The sequence below is a fragment of the Electrona antarctica genome (genome assembly GCF_951216825.1).
Source record: "Electrona antarctica genome assembly, contig: scaffold_395, whole genome shotgun sequence".
Lineage (NCBI taxonomy): Eukaryota > Metazoa > Chordata > Actinopteri > Myctophiformes > Myctophidae > Electrona > Electrona antarctica.
The window spans coordinates 12,612-37,110 of NW_027637116.1; the positions used below are offsets into that span (position 1 = coordinate 12,612).

Sequence of the window (24,499 nt, forward strand, 5' to 3'; positions counted from 1 at the left end):
CAAGGGCTCCATCTCTCTCCAACACACAGGTCTGGATCTTTTGGAGGGTCAGTCTCGACCAATCACGTGGTCCGATCTTCAGATCGTGGACAACGACAACATCAACGCCGTCTACCTGGTGGCCGTGGACGGACCGCTGCATGGACGCCTCAGTGTCAGAGGTCAAAGCTCACTGGATGATGTCATTGTTTATTACACGGCTTGGTTGAATGTCTGATTCTTTACATTTTTTCCCCCACAATTTTGTAACCCTTTTTTTCCACCCGCTGTCAACTGTCTAATGTAGGCTAATCCTGGGCTCTAGAGTCCCTCTGCCAACCTGGGGAGAGCAACGGACTGACCTCATGTTTCCTTCAATGCATGAGGAGTCCAAGCAGCTTCTTTCCCACCTGACGGGGGGGATTCATGAATAACTAGATAAAGTGCCCATCGGGGCACAGGTCTCCACCAGGGCAGGTCAGGTTGTGGCCTCCTGGTGGCGCTATAATAGGCCAATGAAGGGAATGTGAAAAGGGTGGCATTTCTTCTTAGGCCTTGGATGGCAATGGGATGATTTGAGGCATTTTGTTCCAAAAATGTGTTTAGCAAAAATCCACCTGTTGGTGGCGCTATAACAGGCCAATGTGAAGAGTAGCCTTGCCGAGCCATGAGGTCCATAGGGCAGGAGCCTATATCCTGTTTATTTTTTATTATTTTGAAGGGAAAAAAAAAGATGTACTTTTTGGCAAAATAAGACAGGAGACACTAATTGTCGTTCTTGAGTCAGTATATTTGAGCCACCCATTCATGACTGGAAAATACATAAATATAATAAAATAACTATTTACATCCAACAATCTTTACAATCAAAACAGTATGTACACAGAAGCCACACGCTTTGAAGGTGGCATCTCCTTAACTTGTCAGTGCAATATAAGCTTTCATAACCTCCCAAAAAAACAATACCAATGAATATAGCTGCAAGCAGCGATAAAGCGGGACCAAGATAGAAGACAACAGAAAACAGAAAACAACAACCTTGCGGTCCAAGGGCAAGACCTCTACTGACTGAGCTACACGGATACAATCAGTTACTCCATTGTTAACAGGAAAATCATTCAGTGTTAGTTCAGCATAAGTACTCAAACTTTTAGAAATTAGCAGATCTACATGCTCATAACATGTCCCGGTACTATACGGTACGGTACGGTACAGTACAGTACAGTACAGTACAGTACAGTACAGTACAGTACAGTACAGTACAGTACAGTACAGTACCATATGGTACGGTACAGTACAGCACAGTATGGTACAGTACGGTATTACACTATTGCACTTATTACACTATTACACTATTGCACTTATTACACTATTACACTATTGCACTGATTACACTTATTCCACTATTACACTACTATTACACTATTACACTACTATTACACTATTACACTTATTACACTACTATTACACTATTACACATTTCACTATTACACTTATTACACTATTACACTACTATTACACTACTATTACACTTATTACACTATTACACTACTATTACACTATTACACTATTACACTAAATATACTTACACTATTACACTATTACAAAATGAGACTTATTACACTATTTCAGTTACTAGTATCTCTATTATTGTGATGCCATGTCCTAGTGCCTGATGGGTCAAAAAGTGAGGTCAAATGTAATCTACTTCAATATTTCTATAGTTGAGTCATCACAAAACTTGCAGCACACAATGCATACACTGAGTTGTCTTTACCCGGATTTGAACACACAACCTTGTGGTCGAACAGCGAGAGCTCTACCGACTGAGCTATGCAGACACAGTCAGTTGACTCATTCTAAACAGTAACATCATCCAGTATTCATATAGGTATTAGGTGCAGAAGAAGAATTTTCACAACCCAGCAATTTGCATTGGCTCATAAAAACTTAATTTTTTCACTTAGAAAAGATTTGCTACGATTTATTGTCCGTATAGGTCCAAAGTTCACGTGTAGAAGTTTTCGTGCATTTTTATCAAAGATCCTGGGGGGAGATCATATAATTATCATATAATTCAAAATGGCAGGTGATCTAAAGGTCAGAGGTCAAAAGTCAGAACACGAAAGTTGTTCGGCATGAGGAGACACATGTGTGTATCAAAGTGTCATTGCCAACGGTCAAACGGTTCATGAGATATGCACGTTCAAAGTTTGCATTTTCAATTGAGTGCTATAGCGCCACCATTTGGTCAATCATCATGGGCTTCGCATAGTCACCGTTTGGCATGGCCCTCTACCATGTTGACAAGTTTCGCGAAAACCGACTGCACGGTTCAGCCAGAACAGCTATTTTTGGCGGAAGGAGAAGAAGAAGGAGAAGAAAAAAACCCACAAAAACAATAAGTGACCAAAGTCACTACGTGACTTATTGGTCCCTTAAAAAGCAGCAGCCATATAGGCCTACCGATCAAACTATCAGAAATTATGTTTTAACAATCAAAACAAAATTATCTGGAATGGCATTAATGGATCATTAATGTGCAAGGGCTGATATAGCACTATACAAATATGACAAAAATATATAATAAGGTGGTAATTTGTTTGCAGTCAGCAGTGTATCGTTACACGAACCATACACAAACAGTACATATACTTCGAATTGAGAGGGCATATGATTCTGGATTGTGAATGATGCTACAGCTCTTTCAAGTATTGTAATAGCAAGAAATCTCCAGCTGTTATTCTTTTGAAATTCCCATCATGTTGGTGGTTGGTTGACAATCTGACATCCTAACAACTGTTATGCTTATGGCAAAACATTTAAGGAGAAAACAAAGCAGCAGATGTTAGTATTAAAATATCGTCTATTATCTTTGCTACTCTGTGTCTTGTGCTTAGCTTGACTGCATGCAAGTTATCTGACTGATCATGGATGTGTCTGGAATGATGGGATGGAAATATCATAACCATACACAGCCCTGCAAAACAGATCTTTTTTTTTTTCCATAAATCTTTTTATTGAGATTTTCAGTGAAAGATATCCTAGGATCAGGTAGACACAGTAATAGTCATGATCACAGATCATATTCCTTGGGTAATATGACAGATTTAAAGTAAGTACAACATAAGATCTGAGTTATTTTGTTTGCATGTAATAGGTACAGAGATAAATAATAAGGTGACTACGCTGCTGAACACACCGAGCCCCTCCCAAAAAGTAAAATAAATATATATTTTCTCCCAGTTTCCCTGCTTAGTGGTCCATCCCTGCAAATCCCCACAGAAGGTCATTGGGACGATGAAGATAGTCACGGGTCTCCTCCGATACCCGAGCTTCAAGCCACCAGCTTCTTTTCACCTGACAGTTAAGAGCCTCACTAGGGGGGGCGTAACGCATGTGGAGGAACACGCTATCCTCCCCAGTTCTTCTCCCCCCTGAACAGGCGCCCTGACGATCTGTACAGATCATCAATGCAGCGACAGAAATCAACTCTCCCTCCCCAATCGGCTTCCCACCCATGAACACGGCCAATTGTGCTCGTTGGAGCGCCCGGCCAAGCCAAATGCACCATGGAGTCTATGCTCCATGATGGTGGGCAGGGAGTTTATCCTGCACCACCCGGACGTCCCAGTAGTGGAACCTGTTGAGCCCAAACCGACAAACCCTGGATCTTGTAATCCAAACAACATTACCCAAACATAAAGTGAGATATCCGGCCCTCCAAAAGGATATTGAATGCTTCAATCTGGCATACAGCAAATCTAGCATCACATCAATTATGCCTATCAACAAGTAAACAAACCAGATGGAGGAATAATAGAATAATTAAACAGTGAGTCCAGTCCATCGATCTAATGTAACCTCTAATTGTAACAGTAGTCCCACCATAGGTATCATAAGATTCAAGTGTAATTCTTGCATGGTTTAGTATCAGAAATACCTCAGTCCAGTATGAGGTAGTACAGCTGAAGGTTTTCGGATTGTCCTAATGATATTCGTTCATGGGGGACATTATACTACTGCTTTCTTACCTAGATTATAAAGCATTGGAAGGCCGAGATGAATATTAATGGAACCAAAAATACCAGGCACAACTGAACCTCAAACTACCAAATAAAATAATGACAATATCCATAAACAATTTACCACTGAGATAAAGGTGCCTATATAGAGCAGTTCACAGATATATACACACATTCACCATTAGCGGACACACTCAATCCCCCCACCCTTCACAAATATCAGTAGTCTAGCCACTTATTGTATTACAATGTTAACCATATTTAAAATGAAATACCAAAAATAGTAATAAAGTAAAATATATATATACATATACCTGTACACATAATAAAATAAGAGAAAAAATATATATGTATGTCTTGTATCTTATATAAAGAGTACAGATAGCAGGTGAAATAGGTAAATGATCAGTGCCCTCCAGTTATAGCCTAGGGTAGATATAGGCACGTCCAGGCCTTCTCTCAGTCATTGTCAGTAAAGTAAATAAGGTTAACCTGCTATCAATCTGAAATATAAAGGCTGGTTAGTCAGTATATATTAAGGGCAAAAAGGATAGAACGCGCCGCCTCATGTAGAATCAGGATGGTCAGCAGTCTCTGCCAAACTTGTTGGGATGTTGTCTTTCGCATATGCCATTGCCTTCCCTGGATCCTTGAATTCCCTGGTAGTCCCATTGATCGTGATAAGGAAACGGCCCCGGGTTATAAAGCCATATCGGACGTCGATTTGATTTTTTAGAAGAAGCCGCACATCGTTGAAGGAGGCGAAGGTCTTAGCATCCCTCGCTGTTCGGTCTGGAAAGATACTGATTGTACCCCCGTTGTATTCGTATGGGCCATGTTGTCGCGCTTTGCGTAGTATTTCATCACAGTCCTGGTCGTAGTGGAGTTTTGCAACTATCACCCGCGGCTTCCCATCTTTGCTTGGAGCTAGGCCTCGATGTGAACGATCAACAAGGAAATCTTTTTGGTCATTTATGACTTCTTTTAGGAGTTTAGAAACGGCAGTAGGAGAACATGAGCCTGGCCTCTCTGCTATCACTACTATACGAATGTTTGATTTCTGCATGCTGGATTCCAAACCATTATATTTCTCCTTCAATTCTTCCAGCTCCGTTTTGAGGCTAGCCACGGTAGCTTCCATTGGAACAACAATGTCCGTCCATGTTGACAAGCCTTCTTCCACATCTTTGACTGTAGCCTTCATAGTATCCATTTCGGAGCGGATGGCTACTGTGTTGTTTTTAACCTCATGTAGCTCATTTTGAAGCTCAATCTTGAGTGACCTGAATTCCTCAGCAAACGTATTCTTTAGTTCAGACTTGAGGATAGAGGAAATGTCCGCTCTCAAGTCGGATAGAATGTCGGCCTTCAACGCATCGGTGTCCACTATCGGCTCCACCCCCGGGCTGGGTGAACGTTCTTCGGTCTCATGAGTACTCTGCGCTGCGGGGCTCTTTGGCTCAGCATTCTTGTATCTGTATTTGCGGAGATTCGCCATGTATCTGTGTTTGCGGAGATTCGCCGCCATAATGCAACAGGCAGACGTGTTTAGAAGACTGTTTTGACTCGATAGCGAAAATAATACACCGCAAAATAATACTTTTTAAGATGTTTGGCAAGAGCTCTCACAAACGCGTCTTTCTCCATTGCTGGCTCAACAGCGCCCCTGCAAATCAGATCTGAAGCAATTTCTATCTCCTGTTTCTGTAGTGTGAGGCAGCTTGATGTACGAGTACACCCCCTGGACATGACGCTAGTATGTCGCAGGGACTTATCCCCAATCCAACCCTTGATGCTGAGTGTCAAGCAGGGAGGCACTGGGTCTAACCACAAGGCCACTGAGCTGGTTTACGCCAATGTGAAGAGGGTGGGATATATTCCTCGGCCTAGTAGGAAAGTCTGTGAAAGATTTCACGTAAATTGCACGCTGAGTTCATGATTTGAGGCTTTTTGTTCAAAACCAATCCTGCAAACTTTGAAAGCCAATTAGGATGAATTATGAAATATCGGAAAGATCCGTCTTGAACACATGACTATAGAGATAGTGTGCAACTGCAAGAGTGCAGTGAAATGCGGGACAGAATCGGGAGGAGTAATATCAAAAAATGTGTTTTTCAAAAGTCGGCCTCCTGGTGGCGCTGTTTCTAATTAATTTAAAAAATAACCTTTGAGATATCCGTCTCGATCAGAGCGCAGCGCAGCGCGAATCATGCGTCTACGCATGATTCATGATAACTACTTTTTATATATGTGATGTATGCCATGCTTTTGTTATTGCTTAATGTAAGTCGCTCTGGATTAAGAGCGTCTGCTAAATGCCTAAATTGTAAATTGTAAATTTATCAATCTCTCTCGTCTCTCCCAACACACACACATACACATACACACACACACACACACACACACACACACACACAGTCAAGTGGCTCCGTGAAAACAGCTGATCTGCGAGCTTGCTGGCAGACGACAGCGTAGCTTGCTCGTTAGCTGTCACTCGTTAATTTGTTCCATCTGTGTAGAAGCGCATTGAAGTGGGCACAGGGCAAAAGCAGAACCTGTCACCGTGAGTGACCCTTTTGCTTAACAATGATCAAAGTTCACTTATTTTTAGCAATAGGCTATGTGATGCTAGAGAGCATAGATACTAATATATTATGGCTGCTAAGAACGGTTCCCTCTATCAGCGATCATGCTGGGGTGTGTGTGTGTGTGTGTGTGTGTGTGTGTGTGTGTGTGTGTGTGTGTGTGTGTGTGTGTGTGTGTGTGTGTGTGTGTGTGTGTGTGTGTGAGTGAGTGAGACATGTCAGACATTCCATTCAATGGAACTCTTTTGTTCTCACAGAACAAGGTGAGAAAGGTCAATCACCTCAGCTGCAGGCCAATCACCAAAGGAATGTGCAGTTGTGCACGGTAGACTTTGGAGAGGGACAGAAGAACAAGGAGATATAAAAAAGCATAACTTCTGACAGGAATGCACTAGAAACCTTAAACTTTTTTTGACATGCTCATATCGCATTCTCGCCGAGATATATTTCCGAGTTAATAAAAAAGGAACAAAATAAATTTTTTGTTTTAATAAAAAAAATAAAACGAATGGTTCAAGCCCATTAATTAAGATTCGAGTGCCAACCCTAACGAGCGAACATTCAAACCTTGAATGTTTAGGGACAGCCTTAACACACACACGGACAAACTCACACACGCACACGGACGGAGTGCAAAACATGCTCTCTCCCCATGCCTTCAGCCTGGTGGAGACAATTAAATTACAGAGGTAACATTTGCCAGGTAAATGCATAATTATGACAACACAAACGTTTCCCTATTATGCAAGTAAATAGAATAAAATGTGTGATACAGTATATTGTGTATCAATAAATAGGCCTGCCCTGCATTAAAGAGGTTATTTCAATTGGTGATCGCTTGTGAGCACGTGACATAAACCCACTAGTTAAAAGTCCACAGCAACATCCCTGCTGTACAGTCCTCCAACTTCTTTACCTCTACTCTCTGTATGGGGCTACATTAAGCCGATCTCCTGTTTCCTTAGCGTGAGGCCCTCTGGACATGACGCTAGTATGCTGAGTGTCAAGCAGGGACGCATTGGGTCCCATTTTTCAGAGACTTTGGTATGACCGGACCAGGGATCGAACCCCGACCCCCCCCGGTTATGACACTGTCATAACTCATAAGGTACTTATATGCCTTTAATTGAAAGGCAGAGAGGTTTGTTTTCTTTGCCTTGAAAACAATGAATATCTCTCTCTCTCTCTCTCTCTCTCTCTCTCTCTAGGTGGCAAGGCGTTCATGTTTCGCGTCGGCGACCTCAAGTCGGGAGTGGTGGTGTATCACCATGACGACAGCGACACCACGCGCGACCACATCGTGTTCCGCATCAGCGACGGTCGCCACAGCATCCGCCACAAGCTGCCAATCAACATCCTTCCCAAAGATGACACCCCGCCCCTCCTCATCAACAACGTGGCGCTGGAGGTAAAGGGAACGCTCCACCCATTCTCAACCTTGCTCAGTGGCGGCGCTTAGGAAATTGCCGCCCTAGGCCGCATCCCACGGATGCGCCCTCCCCTTCCCGACTCGCGCAATTTTCTTCTCACAGAACGGGACACAAAACGGAAACTGACATGAGAATAACTGAGTCGTGGGGAGCACACGGGAACTGGCACGAGAATACCTGAGTCGCGTTTGGCGAGTTTGTGCCGCCACTACTAACTGCCGTCCAAGGCAATGCCCTGTGTGGCCTATATATGGACGCACCGGTGTCCACAAACTTAGCCTTGTGACAAATATAGCTTAAACTAAACTAGCAAACCCAATTGTAAAACTAATCACAATGTATCAACACATTAACTGCTGAAAACATATTTTATTGAAAAAATGCAAAACTATGATATCCTTTTGTAGGTGGAAGAGGGCGGGGCCTTGCGACTGGAGGAGTACATGCTATTAGCCAACGACCTGGACTCCAGTGATGACTACATCCTGTACACAATAGTCTCCACCCCCAGCACCGGGCAGCTGCTCAAGAAGAGCTCTGCCCAGCACACAGGTACTGTAGAACTACACATGTCTAATAGGACTACAGATGTGTCTCCAAGGATTACAAATATGGAAAACACACGGGTACCGTAGTAGAACTACAAATGTATACTAGGACTACACATGTCTAATAGGACAACACATATGTCTACTAGGACTACACGTGTGACCAAATTTGACTGAGGGACTGCCATTGGATTTTTTTTAATTTTCGTTTTTTCATGTCATGTGAAAGCAGGGAATCATAGCTTCAAATTGACATATTGGTTGTTCAGTTTGACCCACCAGTTTTGGAGATATGGCTTATAGAGTAATGTCTTGCAGAAAACAGTGAGTTGAGAAACCAGGCTTGAAAGGTTCACTTCTGTGGTTTCTAACATTACACCTAGCGACATGTTTAAGCATTTATTTCGTATTTACATGTCGATTTCAGCTCTGACACTTATTTCAGACATGTTCTAGTATGTGAAGAGTCTGTGCTATTAACTCATTTTGAAAAAAACTTTTTTCTCCTCTGGTGGACTACGTACCACAAAACTACAAATATGTCTAATAGGACTACAAATGTGTCTACAATGACAAACCCATAGCGATGACTTGATTGGCTTAGCAAAGTACTTATTGAGGATGAAAAGTGAGGGCAGAAAAGTGAAGACGCCAAAAGTGCTTGGCCGGAATGACGTTTGTGATGATTTGATTGGCTGAGCACGGAATGTGACGATGTATGATGATAAGAGTGTGATTATTTTTGAGGGGCGCTAGCCCCCCCTATATACAGCTTTTGTCCAATGTCCGCTAAATATGACTTAATTTGTGGCAACATAAACCTTAAATGCCATTGACAATGAAGGAAAAAATTACGTCATATGTAGACACGCTTATCACCGTGGCGTGACGTCATGTTGTCATTTTCGGTGGTCACCTCATCACCTAAAACTGTTGCATGAATAGGCCTTCAGGACTCTCAACAAGCCAAAATTGATTAAATCAATGAATTACCAACTGCATTATTATTATCTGTGGGTCTGCTGCTGACGTTATGCCACTTTTTAGCTGCGCTCCGCTGTTATGCTCAAATTAGTGACCCTAAAGAATTCTGAGGCAAAATGGCTGGAGACGAGGCAGCCAATCAGAACTGCTCGACTAGCCATGCCGTGCAGATGATGGGATGTTATGGGTTGTTGCCAGTGGTGGCAACTGTCGTGACAGAAATAAGCGAAGCAGCCTCCAAAAACCAAACCAGGCAAGCAACTGTGAATGAATCCACGTTAGGCTGGAAATATGCAGACTTGGCAACACTCAGCAGAAAGGCTGAGTGGCTCGGTGTCAGTCTAAGGCACTAGCGGTGTCAGTCTACCAGAGCAGAAATACTAGTGGTGTCGCAAGTTTCCCAGGGAAACACTAACCAGCCGCTTTAGCAAGCAGCTGGTAAAAACCAGGTAAGGACTCAAAATGCATAACTCATCAAGAAGGACACGAGGAGTAAACTTAAATAGTCTTTACTTTGCAAACGTAGACAAGGCAAGGCAATAGTGAATACATACAGGTAGAGCAAAACTGATAAAGCAACACACATACATCAAGGGCTATTAATAGTAATAGACTAGGCAGGGACGTGCACACATAGACATCAAAGGGGGCTTCAACCCCTTGCCCTTTTACCCATCTGTAAAACAACTGCCCTTTCCAGACCACGAATGCAGCATTTACTACGGTGAAAGAAATGCAAATGCTACTCCTTTACATGCCATACGGGAAGGCAGCATTCAGGAGAATTGCTTTTTTGAACTTGAACACAGTATTTTGCGTTGAACAAATTTGTTTTGAAATCCAATGTCGTTACACTGCATCTCCACTAGCTAAAGAGTGCTGGGTTGCGCCCCGAAAATAGCTGATCTACAAGCTCTCGAGCTTGTATTGTGAGCATGTATCGTATGCTATTTTCGCTATTTTTTTGTCCAAAAGTTACAGGGTTTCAGCCCCTGCCTCACTAATGCTCTCTGCACGTCCCTGAACTAGGCACTTAGGGGGAATGGGAACAGGTGAGGTGAGAAACACGTTGAAACCGTTAGACCCTATGTGAATGGGTGTGGCAGCCGCTGCCTTTGCCACAGTCTGTGACAATGAGGTTTCCACCAGACAGACGATATAGAGCTAAAATCAAACATTTGAATATGCTTTTTAATATGTGGTGCTTTATAGGTGTCGTGGTGTCCCCCTTCCACTCTCTCAGAGTCTCATGTATTAACCCATTCTCATTACTATTAGACCTGAGAACAGATTCTAAATATATATTTTTTTTTCTCTTTTTTTTTTAAGATTTGCATTTACAGATTTCTTTCTAAAAATATAGCTGATCTACACACTCATGAGCTATGAGCGTGTAGATCTGCTATTTTGTAATAGACAACGTTTAAAATATTGGTTAAAGTGGTTAAAAGCTAAAGTGACAGAGATGCTTTCCAGGTCTTAATGGGATAATGTGTCTCCTGTAGGTGTCATGGTGTCCTCCTTCCACCAGGGGGAGCTCTCTCAGGGCCTCATCTATTACAAACACTCGGGAGACGAGACCTTTGAAGATTCCTTTGACTTCACCTTGTCCGACAGCCACCAGCCTCCCAACCACTCACAGCGACATGTGAGTAACATGACACGCCCACTGCCATGCCCATTGACACACCCACTAGATAATAACACCCAAGCTAATAACAGATCTAAGCGTACGATTTTGTATTTATTTATTTCTTTTTTCGTGGGTGCTCGCATATAATTTGAATACTGGCTGTTTATAAAACTATAACTGGTTAACACTAGCACGTCTAATCGGTCCATCTGACCGATTTTGAGATTTTTAAGTGGATTTTCTTTGCCCATGAAGTTCTGAGAAAGTTCCCCTTACATGACTTTTTCTAAATATTAGATTCAAATCATCTCAGTTTTTTTTCCATCTGAAACGTTTTGTAAATATGATTTTAGGCATACTTATACCTAGTAGGTCTGGTCTTTTTCGTCAAAATGACCGCCGTCACCCTTTCTCCCCCCGCAAGCAGTGAAGTTCACACCTCCCTCCCGGCTGGAGACGGGCATTGTTCAAGTTAAATGGGTCATTTGCATTCCAACTACTTCCACATGTAGGAAAACATACATTACGAATGTACTCACATGTAGACTAAATGTTGTTTTAGAGGTTATTTTTGTTATATGCGGTTTGCAGAAATAACAATGTCTGACTTTATTTTCCCGAAATGGAAAAAATATATGGTGAAATATGGTGTGTTGACTGACTGGTGTATTGTTTCCACCAAGCGCATAGCTCAATAGATATAAATAAATGTTGACTATACACGCCATCTTTATAGCATAATTATGTAAGGTGGTGATGATAAAAATAAATCAATTATCCTGGAATAATAAAGTTTATAGCATCGTGACTACGAGCTGTGCATGGTCTGTTTGACCCGACCGACATTTCCTTTCCTTGGAGCGAGAATGCCTGCCGATGCGATTCCAAATAAATCATTCCAACCCGATAGACGTCCCGAACCTCTAAATGTTTTGTCAGTCAAAAGATAACAGTTCTGTCCGTCCTTCTTTGTCTGTAAACTTTTCTGCACGCGACCAGTGGAACTGATTTGCACGCATCACGGCTCTCTTTTTTTTCTCTCTCCCTCTCTCGCGGAGAGGGAGAGAATATATTCATGAATCCAAGTAACTGATGGTGAGGTATGCGGAAGTGCATTTTAGATAACGCTGTAGCACTATTTGTGGCGGTGATGCGTCACATGACTTGATCTATCCTATGGTATATAAACCGTGCTGCTATAAACCTTCTGCTGCTGAGATGCAGACCTCTGGCGCTGGCAGAATATATCAAATATATATTAATGACATTGATGCGCCTTTGCCCCTTACCCATACACGTGTAGTCTATGTCTCCCCCTCTATATAAAAATGACAATATATAACTCTAATGTCGTATTTCGTCTGACTGAGCAATGCGCCTGGCTCTGGCTGTGGTATTTTATTGGCTCAATACAAAGTCGGACAGTGTTTTATCCGTTCCCAAACTGTGTTGGACCCCTGTTACCTCCTGACCGAGCTGACGCACCCCCAACTCCCAGTATTGTATTTGTTATTTGGTCTAAAAGGATTTTTATATATAATCCGTTAATCACACAATCAAAGACCAAATAATTTGCAGGCAGCTGGTGTTAATTACCTCGCGCTGCGCAAGGGTATTCAATATAGCGCTCACACCGTCACTATAATTATAGTTTGGTAAACTGAAATGAAAAAGAAAAAATAAGTCGAGTTGTCCTGTCGAGTTGAAACGCTGCCTTGAATTAGTTGGAATGTGACATTTAGAAGACAATGGCAAGTCGTCAACCCCCCACCGCGGGGGGAGAGGTGTGAAGAGCATTAGAAGCGATGCAGGGAGAGAGTGGCCAATGGAATTGCACGAAAAACACGGTCATCATGACCGTTAGCCGTCAGAGTAGTAGGTGAATTGAGTTCAGACATGCTAGTGTTAACTATAAATATAGCAATAAGGAATTCCTTTTTTTTTTAAATATATTATGTATCCCACCATTTTGCAACCCATTTTTTCACCCAGTGTCAATTATCTAATGTAATCCTGGGCGCTACAATTCCTCTGCCAACCTGGGGGGGGGGAGGCAGCGAACTGACCTCATGCCTCCTTCTATGCATGAGGAGTCCAAGCTGCTTCTTTTCACCTGACAGAGGGGAGTTTCCCCGGCCTGACGTAGTGTGTGGAAGGAACACGTTATTATGACCAGTTCCTTTCCCCTCCATCAGTTTAGAGACCATGATTACTGCATGTTTTTTTGTGAGGGTACCTACACTAGGGGACACAGGGAGAACATGCAAACTCCACACAGAAAGGCCCTTTCGCCAACCCCGCCTCGGGTATGGGCACTGATGACCATAATCAGACTTTACAGTCACAATCATTACACAGGTTTCCTACACATTTTGAATTTCAAAATTCCATACTTTTTCCAGACTCTATTTTCGGGCCTGTGAGTCCGAAATTGCTCCCCGGGCAAGTTGCCCCCGAAAAATGGAGGTGTTAGAGATTACGTTCAGTGTCAGAGACACTTCCAGGGCTACAGATTAAGCTTGTAAATTAATTGATAAAGATGAAAACTACGGGCATTTTGTCATCATTTCAGTTAGTTTTAGTTTATTTTGTAAACACACAATCCCTTTTCAGTTGATTATCGTTTTTCTATTCCCATTTCTAGTTTTTATTTACTTCAGTTAACGGAAATGTATATTTTATTTTAGTAAGTTAGTTATTTTCCTTAGTTTTAGTTAATTATAATAACCTTGGTCTGTCTGTCTGTCTGTCTGTCTGTCTGTCTGTCTGTCTGTCTGTCTGTCTGTCTGTCTGTCTGCCTGCCTGCCTGCCTGCCTGCCTGCCTGCCTGCCTGTGTTAATTATAATAACCTTGGTCTGCCTGCCTGCCTGCCCGCCCGCCCGTCTACCCGTCTGCCCGTCCGCCCCAGACTGTGGTGGTCCATGTGTTCCCGGTGAAGGACCAGCTACCGGTGGAGGTGAGCGGTACGGTGCGCTCTCTGACGGTCAGAGAGACGGAGGTGGTTCACCTGAGTCAGAGTCACCTTCACTTCAGAGACCGAGAGCATCCGGACACTGACCTGACCTACGTGGTGACACAGGCCTGCTTCAGCCCCGCCCAGCCAGGGTGAGTAGTATAGTGCTGTGGTTCCCAAGCGTTTTCATGTCAAGGGCCCCCAAATTGACACTAATTATCCCGCGGACCCCCATTTGAAAAGATATGCCAGGGACCCATAAGAGAAGAGTTTTACGGCTCTGGCAGTGATTCTCAACCCGTTTAATTTCAACGACCCCCAGTTCGACATGCATCAGTCTACGGACCCCCAATTTAATGGCATTTCTATCTCTGGGACCCCAATTCATATGGTAAAATAAATGTTAATTTAACTCTGAGAGTGTACACTAATGGGTCATAATGGGTCCATTTCGTTCATACATCCGTATAAATCAGGATGATTTGTTTATTTTTCAAACTCAGCTCTTATATGAGGCGATGTAAAATCGCAATCGCAATTTGTATATCGCTAAAAATAAAAAATAACAAACCTGTGGACGTAGTGCCCTATAACAATATTGACGTCAGACTTCAGTGCTCTATATGTCCAATTGTCCATACACGGACAAATATGTCCGTGGAAAAGACTTGGTCTTGTCCGTGGCATTTTTTGCCCAATTACTGAATGCCAGTCTCCTGGTTTTCTTCAGGATATGTACGACATATATTTACGATGACACTCAAAATATGTAATCCTCCTCTTTGCCAAAAAAGGCTCTCATGGAAGTATCCACTACTCGGACCTACTTGGACCCATGGGGGTCCTAGTAATTGCCCCCAAAAGTACCTAAAAATACCCCAAAGTACCCATAAGTACCCACAAGCATACCCAATTACCCATAAGTACCCAAATGTACCCAAAAGTACCACAAAGACAGTCTTGTTGTAGATTAAATAATCTTCCAAAGATTGACAAAGTTCTTCAGGGTGAAGTATTGAGAATTTATTGAGAAGATTCAGCAGAGTAACAACATACAGAGAGTGAGGAACAGGCCTCCTTGCCTGTTCCAGCAGCCCCTCCGGGAGAAAGCCTCCCCAACCCTATTCTCAGACAGTTCTTATATTCTAGTCTTAACAGAGATGCTATACTGAATGGTCATATAAGGATCTGTTCTAAAGATAAGGGCGTCACACAAAATAGTTACACAAGTACACATTTGCTGACATAGTGATAGTAAGCATAGAGAAGTCCGGTCAGCTGTTAGATTGACAGCTGCATTTGAGTTAGAATGAGCACATTGGTGAGCAAAGAGACTGAATGGAAGGCAGAGAAATACACAATAATGCATATATTTGGCAATCTATTTGGCGTTCTAAAATATCCATTACAGTCTCTAGAAGGCTCATACATACTTCAGTCTTCACCTATCACCGTCACCTTCATAACGAGTCACGGTGAGTGTCCTTAAGCATTGACCCCGCCTCCCTCTGGTTCAGATACAAAAACCCCATGCCTGCAAAACCGCCCACTCAACATCTAGACCAATCAGTGAACGGGGTGATAGCTCCAGAGTGAAAGGACTTGTCGATAGTAAAAACAGAGAGATGTGTCTGTCCAATGTTGTAGTTTTCCAACCCTTTAAAAACTACACCGCGGTGATAAGCTATCACCAAAAACTGGAGTATGTATGAGCCTTTAACAGATGACCTGCTGCTCTGTGCTCTGCTCTCACACTAGCTTGAGCAATGGCACGTCGCAGAAGAGGTGATGATTGGTTAACATAGGGCAGGATTTCAAGGTAAGCCAACCAGATACAGAGTTGGGCAGGTATACACACACACAAAAACATTGCCGGCAGCACAAACACAAAAAGCCGGCAGCACACGGTACAATGGCAAATGCAGATGATGGCTTTTCCGAGCTTTTCAGCTCGGAAATACACACATTATATAGAATGCAGATAAAGGACGCTAAACAATATTGAGGTAAAATGGAAATTGTGTAAAGGACAGAAAGCATTGTCCACAGCGATAAAGAGCAATTCCAATCTATTAAGGTACCGTACAAAAGTCTCAAACCCACCCAGATTCGAACCCACAACCTCTGCGGTGGTGGCCAGGTCAGGCACTGTATCAACAATATAGTCTGACGGTGATTGTGTGTCTCTGTTGTACATGAAATTAATATCAATTGTGCTCATTAATTGCAGGTTAATGGACGCAGGGCGTCTGTTCTATGCAGACGTCACCAACAGCATGAAGAAAGACCCCATGGTGCCTGTGTTGAAGTCCTTCACACAGGTACATACGCACACACACACGCATGTGCGCACGCACGCACGCGCGCGCGTGTGCGCACACACACACACACACACACACACACACACACACACACACACACACACACACACACACACACACACACACACACAATTCAATATCAATTCAAAGGGCTTTATTGGCATGAGAAAACATACGTTTACATTGCCAAAGCAGAAAGCACACTATCTATACATACTGTATACTATACACCAGGCATTACGACGCCGTTATGGCTCTCTAAGAGTACATTTTAGTCCGTTTGGTCACATTTCAGGTGACTAAAATGTGACCAAACGGAATTGTATTCCGTTTGGTCACAACATTTGCTGTCAAAATGACCATTGCTCTCTCCTCTTCTCTCAGAGTGCAGTGAACCACATGAAGGTGTAGAAGATAGATTAAACCATTTAGATCTGAGAAAAGATTCTACACAATGTCTTCTAAATCTGAAACTATTTCATGTCAAGGACCGCGAAAATTAGTAAGTAATTGGCCGCCGACCCCCATATGAAAATTGTTGTTCCAGGGACTCCCCCAGAAGCAAAGATTTGAGTTAAAAATGTTCACTCTGAAATAATATATATTCAAAGATTTGCGCCACATTTTTCAAAAATAGCAGATCTACAAGCTCATAGTGCAGCACTCGGTGCCGCACTATGAGCTTTTAGATCTGCTATTTTTCAATAGCTAAAGTATAACATAATGCTTAAAACACCAAAAGGGTTCCCGTCCAGAATGGGTTAAAGCATTAAGACCTGGAACCTTAGCTTGTAACCACTATTTGAAACTTTAGCACATCTACAAGCTCGTAGCGAGTTTTGTTACAAGATCTGTTTTGAAAAATCTTGAAAACCTGTGCAAATCTTTGAATATATACAGCCAACGTTTTTTTATACTCACATCTTTGCTTCTGGACGGTGTCCCTGGAACAACATTTTTTCAGATGGGCGGTCGGCGGCCAAACACATAATTTTTGGGCTCCTTGACATCAAAATGTTTGAGCACCACTGATATAGAAACATACGTTGTTTTTTTGGAAAACTGTTATTATTTTAGAAGGCATTTTGTAGAATCTGGTCTCAGGTCTTAATGGATTAACTCACTCGCAGAGATATAAATGTCATTAATTGGGGTCCGTAGACTAATGGATGTCAAACTGGGGCCTGGGGGTCCTTGAAATTAAACGGGTTGAGAGTCACTGCTAGAGCCGTAAAAATCTTCTCTTATGGGGGTCCCTGGCATATCTTTTCAAATGGGGGTCCACGGCCTAATTAGGTCCTTGACATGCAAAAAAGTTTGGGAATCACTGCTATAGAGGACATATTAACACTGGTCTCTCATCTCCCCTCAGAATGCAGTGAACCACATGAAGGTGTCCTACATGCCTCCTATAGAGGACATCATTAAAACTGCTCTCTCCTCTCAGAACGCAGTGTACCACATGAAGGTGTCTTACATGCCTCCTATAGAAGACATAACACTGCTCTCTCCTCTCAGAACGCAGTGAACCACATGAAGGTGTCCTACATGCCTCCTATAGAGGACATCATTAACACTGCTCTCTCCTCTCAGAACGCAGTGAACCACATGAAGGTGTCCTACATGCCTCCTATAGAGGACATCGGCACGGAGCCTCTCTTCGTGCAGTTTGTCTTCTCCGTCAGCGACCACCACGGCGGGACCCTCGCCGGTCTGACCTTTAACCTCACGGTGACCCCCGTGGACAACCTGGCCCCAGAGGTCAGAGTTTACAATCACACATCCACCCACCCACCTTGAACGTTCTTTGACCTGTCGATTCCTGTTATGTCGACTACTACGCAAAAAAATGTTTGCCGACTACCTTTTTTCACCAACTAAACTGGTGAAAAAAAACTGGAAACTAAATGAAAATATCGTATTATATTGCGAATATTGTACTTTCACTCCACTACAATTATTTGAAAACTTTAGTTACTTTGTAGATGTTGATTATAATTACAAAACATACATACATTAACGACCCCATATAGATGTCTACAAGCTCACAATGTGTCTCCATGTGACGCATTGTGAGCTTGTAGAATAAACATTTGTAAACTTGAAATGGGACATTCTGCATAAGGCCTACTTTCTACTTTTGGTACTTTGGTACAATTTGATACCAAGACCTTTGCACTTTTTACTCAAGTGAATTTTGAATTCCAGACTTTTACTTGAGTATTTCTTACTGCTGGGCCGTTATCGGCGTTAACGTGCTGCGTTAACGCGAGACTCTTATCGCGCAAATAAAAAATATATCGCCGTTAATCTATTCTCAAAGTTCGGTCTGGGAGCTGGGTCTGCAACTCAACCTCGTCCGTATGACCGCCCATGGGTTATTTGCAAACTCAGCCTCATTTATATTATACAGCTTGTTGAGTTTGCAGACCTCCTATTGTCTGCGTGGCACTCACCGTGGCCTCACCACCTCACAACAGCGCACAAATGTAAGATCTGCAAGCTCATAACGCGCTGTGGACGCAACACTGGAGCTTGTAGATACACAAAATGACAAACATTTCACAGAATATATACCACAATTAAAACAATCGTTGTGCATAGACTGAGTATGGCACGATTGAAACAAGCATGTTTTTTATATGCCTTTATCAAACGATATGGAGAGAGATGCCATGCAGTGTATATTGCATCATGTTCACTGGTACACTTTCTCAAGGGATTTTCCCAGCGGTTAATTTCACTCTTGTGTACAACCTTTATTCAAATAGTTGAAAATGAATTCATTAAAAAAACTGTGTTGTTGATCTATAAGACCAAACCTCATTTGAAAGAATATATTAGGAGTAGGCTGCCTATATGACAGCCTTTTAAAATGTTTATAGCTAATATGGGAATTTTACACAGCTGTGCTACCAAATCACTAATTACATCATGCCAGTCTTTTTGCACGGATTTGGGTCAAATCAATTAAGCAGCAGTAGCTGCCTATAAGCCCCCATATTCTCAATAGGCCTATTACTGTAAATCAAAAAGATGTATGTTTATCATACATTTAAATTTTGGACTAAAAAAACATGCTCGACAGGAACTGTAACCAAATAATGGCCCGGTGCAGGCCGGTGAAAAATTGCTGACATCAACCCTAAAAACTAGACAAACTAGACTAGTAATTTTACACTTGGTTGCATGCTGAAAATAGGCGATATACGTACAAGCGTCGCACTGCGTCGGCTAGTGTAAGTGTAAAATCAGCCATTACGACGGCATCAAGGCCCGCCAAAATACATTTTAGTCGACCAAATCAACTGTCGATTTAGTCAACTAAAATCTTATGATATTTAGTCGACTAAAACTAAATTAACACTAAAACATTCCGGGGTGACTAAAATGTGACTAAAACGAAATGAAAACTATTCGAAACACTGACAAAAAAAACAAAAATCCAAAATGTGTGTGCTGTCAAAAATCAACGCTGCATGCCTTCCACGCAGGCGTTCAGCAACCTCCTGCGGGTGGAGGAGGGCGGGGGCGTCCTGGTGACGGAGGAGCACCTGCTGGTGCGCGACAGGGACACGGCGCCGGAGGCGCTGAGGGCGGTGGTGCAGAGAGGAGCGCTCCACGGCAGGATGGAGGTCCAGGGCAGGGAGCTGCGCCCTGGAGACAGTTTCACCATGCAGGACCTCCGGCAGCTCAGAGTGAGGTCGGTGGTCCAGATCAGTCATGGCCCCCCCTTCCCCCAGGCACAGCCCCCCCCCCCCCCCCCCCCCCCCCCCCTCGGACAGGAGGGGAAAAATAATAATAATTTTAATCAAAACAGATTTCTGTTACCAGGCCTAATGAATATGCTGTATCAGTATCGGCGCCTTATCCTGGTTAATTGCCTGTGTCAGTTTGCTCATGCGTGTGGAGAGGGAATGTAAAAGCGACTTTTCCCCCTACTGAACGTTCAGCACCTCCTACTGTAAGTATCTCCCCGCGGCCATGGTCATGGGAGATTAATCGGCAAACACGTCGGTATTGGCCGATTTTATTGTTTTTTCATTTTATTAGTCGGTGATATTGATTGATGATTAATGCTATTAATTGGGCGACCATCTCTAAGGCATCTAGAAGTCTCCATTTGGGTGGTGGGCGAAGATCCATTGTGAGTCGCAGGTGTGGAGAACACATGCCAACACAACAGTGATATGTTGTTACCATGCATTCTGAAGTTTATTACACACATAGAGTAATATATACAGTAGGACAGTAGATCTATGACGTCCCTAGTAGATTATGGAAACCATGATAAGAACAGGATGAGCAGGAACACGCTTGCATCTCATATCATAATATTTGTAACGTTTAGCACCCTGAGCTGGAGTCGAACCCCGGCCTCCAACTCAGTAGACAAGGCAGGCAACAAGGCGCGCCAAGAGAGCTAGCTCCCTTGGAGGAGCAAGTTACGGCCGGGTCTTTCGCAGGGTCGTTACTATAGAGGGTATGCGCATGCTTAAAGTGAATGGCACATCGAGTGGCAAATCGAGTGGCAAAGCAACATGCAAAGTGAGTTTAACATTGTTTAACGTTGTTTAATGCAATCAGATAGGACTTTTTTGTTTGGATGCATGGGTTGTCAAGGCCAGAAAGTAGTTTTTTGCCACTCAGTGGGCATTCCTGCATAACTTCCGGGTTTGATGATGATGTCACGTGCATAACCTCTATATTGTACGTACAGTCAGTCCCTCTGATACAGTAGTAGGCCATGCACGCCGATATAATGGCTGCAATTGAAGTCGAGTCTGGCACAGTTCTGGATAGTTTTGGCAATGATGAACTAGCAAGGATAGTGCTGATCACTATTAAAGCAGCAGTGCCAGCTATAGTAAAAGCACTGCAGAAGCAAATTAGTGTGTCGGTGGACTGCCACAAGCTCAACAAAAACATCCTTGAAAGCAGATACAGTGAAGATATGCTGGAGCAGTACAGCCGAAAAGAGAATGTCCGCATCACTGGAATTTAAGAAACAGACGGAGAAACGGAGGACCAACTCGTGGAGAAGGTGTGTAAACTTGCCACAGCAGCAGGTGCAAATATCACCGAAAGTGACATATCCACTGCACACCGCCTAGGAGGTGTAAGAAGGCAAGGCAAGACCCGACTACGATGTACTGTGCCTACGAAGACTACGATGTACTGTGCCTACGAAGACTACGATGTACTGTGCCTACGAAGACTACGATGTACTGTGCCTAAACGAAACAAAAACTGATGATGTAGATACACCTGAGTTGACGGACAAGTTCAAAGTTATGGGGTTCCTAATGTTTGCTAGTAACAGGCACAAGCTAACAAATTGGCGCTCTGGGGGAGTGATAATAGCTGTGAGCATGAAAGTGGCTGATAAATGTGTGCAAAAATGTGTAAATAGTGACTTAGGTGTTTGCATTAAATTTAACAAACATGCACTCAGTTACGACAAGGATCTTGTGATACTAGCAATCTATATTCCACCATATAAAATGAGATACTCAAATGTAGGCATGTTCGATGAACTCACGCAAATAATTGTTGACGTTGGATTAGAAAATAATATTTTTTTGGTGATATGAATGCCCATACACAAGAAAGGGAGGATTATGTCCTAGTTGAGGAGGATAAATGGAACCCAGATGAGAATGTATGCAAAAGTGAGTGCCATGTGGGAATGCTCGAATTATTTAATATCCCTCTACAAAGAAAATCAGCTGATGCACACAGAGACATTGGAAATTATGGCAGTGCGCTGTTAGACCTATGCAGAAACCTTGAGTTATGTATACTAAACGGTAGAAGTGGGGATGACATACAGTACGGAAAAGCAACTACAGTAGAAAACGTGTCATTGATTATATGATTGGTTCCCCTTTCATTGTGAGCCAGGCCAGAGGCTTCTGTGTACATGATTTTGACCCACTGTTTTCTGATAAGCATTGTATGGTGGAAGTGTCTTTGGAGGTAAACATGAAAATAGTTCACCAACAGGTTGAGGGCCCTACGGAGCATGCAAATAGTGAAAATCAACAAATAGGTAAATGGGATCCACTTAAGGCAGACGAGTACATAAAACACATTCAGCTTGATAAATTGAGTAAACTGTTAATTGATCAAGATAACCTATCAGTGGATGAAATAACAAAAGAAACCTGTAACATTCTGATTAGCAGCGCAGCAGTCACATTCCCTAAAAGAATGGATAGACCTAGAAATGCAAAGACAAAATAAAAAAGCAGTATGGTTTAATAAAGGGTGTTGCCAAAAAAGGAAAATATATCTTAAAGCAAAGAGAATGCACAAATTACATAAAAATGAAGTAACTACCAGAAACGTAAGGTTAAATAGTAAAGAATACAAGAAAGAGCTGTTTAAAGCCCAGAAAGAATATAGAAAAACGTTTAATAAGGAGCTGCTGAGTATAAAGTCTAAAAACCCAAAGCTTTTCTGGAAGATGCTTAGTGGCCCCGGCAGAAATAAGGAGCAATGCCCAATCCCACCAGAGGAGCTCTATGAACACTTCAAGAGTCTTTCTGACTGGGATGTGCAAATGAGTCAGATGCCAGAGGTTGATTTTGAAACACTCACCCATGACGACAGTGCTCTAAATCAGTGTTTCCCAACCTTTTTGGTCCCAGGGCACACTTTTCATAGCCTAAAAATCTCAGGGCACACCTAGATATACGGTGTATAGGCCTATCTATATACATATGTGTATGTATATATATATATATATATATATATATATATATATAGCACCTGACGAAGCTCACGGCGAAACGCGTCGTGCTAATAAATAAGTTGATGCAGTAAGTTGTCCGTCTTTGTTCCCTGGAGTGTGCAGTCCCTTCCTTGGAAGGTTTTTCCCTTTTTGATATATATATATATATATATATATATATATATATATATATATATATATATATATATATATATATATACACACACACACAGTGTTGGGAAAGTTAATTTATTTTATGAACTAAAGTTCATGGTTCCAAAAAATGAACTATTTTAGTTATTTTTCGTTCTTTCTTTTTTTAATTATTATTATTATTATTATTACCACAGCCTATAGCCATATAGAACCTCAGACTTTATTGAATAAAAAAACTTTGGGGGATTTAATAATACAAAATAATTCCTTTAAAAAAAATACATTTTGGAGAAAAAATATATGCAATGTGAAATGCCACCTAATTCTTAATCCTTTTCCTTGTCTTTATTATGGGCCAACTTGTGAAAGCTGCATGCTTTTATTGTGAAGGGTCTCAGTTCTCACAGCCTGCATATTTCCACATGCTGAAAATAGCTGATCTGAATCAGCCATTTTCAGCATGGAACACTGTATGGACACTTGGACAGTTGGACAGCTATTTTTCGTGGCACATTATGTTTAATCACAACAACGTCACGTTTACTACCTCCTCAGTGTTTGGGTCGGGACATGTAGGACTGTACGTGTCTGCTGTCTACGTGCATATGCGCGAAATGTAGCGTCTTCTGGATGCATCTCTTTAGCATTAACATTTCAATGGCCGAGGGTCGTTAGAGTCTATTGTTCCGTCATTGTTATCGCACGTCTAATGGTTAGACGTGTGACAACAACAACGACGCAACAATAGGAAGCCTGCAGCCCAGTAGCTATAATATTGCTTTCGGGGGAGGGTTAGTGTTATTTTCGGTCAAATCAGGCGGCACACCTGGACACATCAAACGGCACAGTAAAGTGCACAGGTTGGGAAACACTGCTCTAAATGCTAGATTCACAGATCAGGAAATTAACGAGGTTATTTCAAAATTAAAATCGGGCAAGGCAGCAGGTATTGATCAAGTCCTAAATGAGTTAATGTACATCAAGCATTTTCATGCCACTATATACAGCCCTGTTTAACAAGATCCTTGACTCTGGTATCTTCCCTGAAGATTGGACAATACTGCCGACTGTGATATAGAGGGATTACGCTTCTGAGTTGCATGGGTAAACTTCTGCGAAGACATTTCTATCTTGAGGGAAACCCAGGCA

At 42.4% G+C, this 24,499-nt stretch overlaps 1 protein-coding gene across 1 annotated transcript in view; it reads left to right on the forward strand.

Moving 5' to 3' along the window:
- Window positions 1–24,499, forward strand: part of LOC306919142 (FRAS1-related extracellular matrix protein 1-like) — a gene marked incomplete at its 5' end in the record, with an annotated part of 94,175 nt that overhangs the window by 12,322 nt on the left and 57,354 nt on the right. The window contains 8 exons of the mRNA XM_079531973.1: window positions 30–161; window positions 7,798–7,997; window positions 8,427–8,571; window positions 11,057–11,199; window positions 14,093–14,289; window positions 16,368–16,458; window positions 18,052–18,219; window positions 19,953–20,161. Coding sequence (XP_079388099.1) covers window positions 30–161; window positions 7,798–7,997; window positions 8,427–8,571; window positions 11,057–11,199; window positions 14,093–14,289; window positions 16,368–16,458; window positions 18,052–18,219; window positions 19,953–20,161 — 1,285 coding nt within the window. The remainder of the gene's footprint in view (window positions 1–29; window positions 162–7,797; window positions 7,998–8,426; window positions 8,572–11,056; window positions 11,200–14,092; window positions 14,290–16,367; window positions 16,459–18,051; window positions 18,220–19,952; window positions 20,162–24,499) is intronic.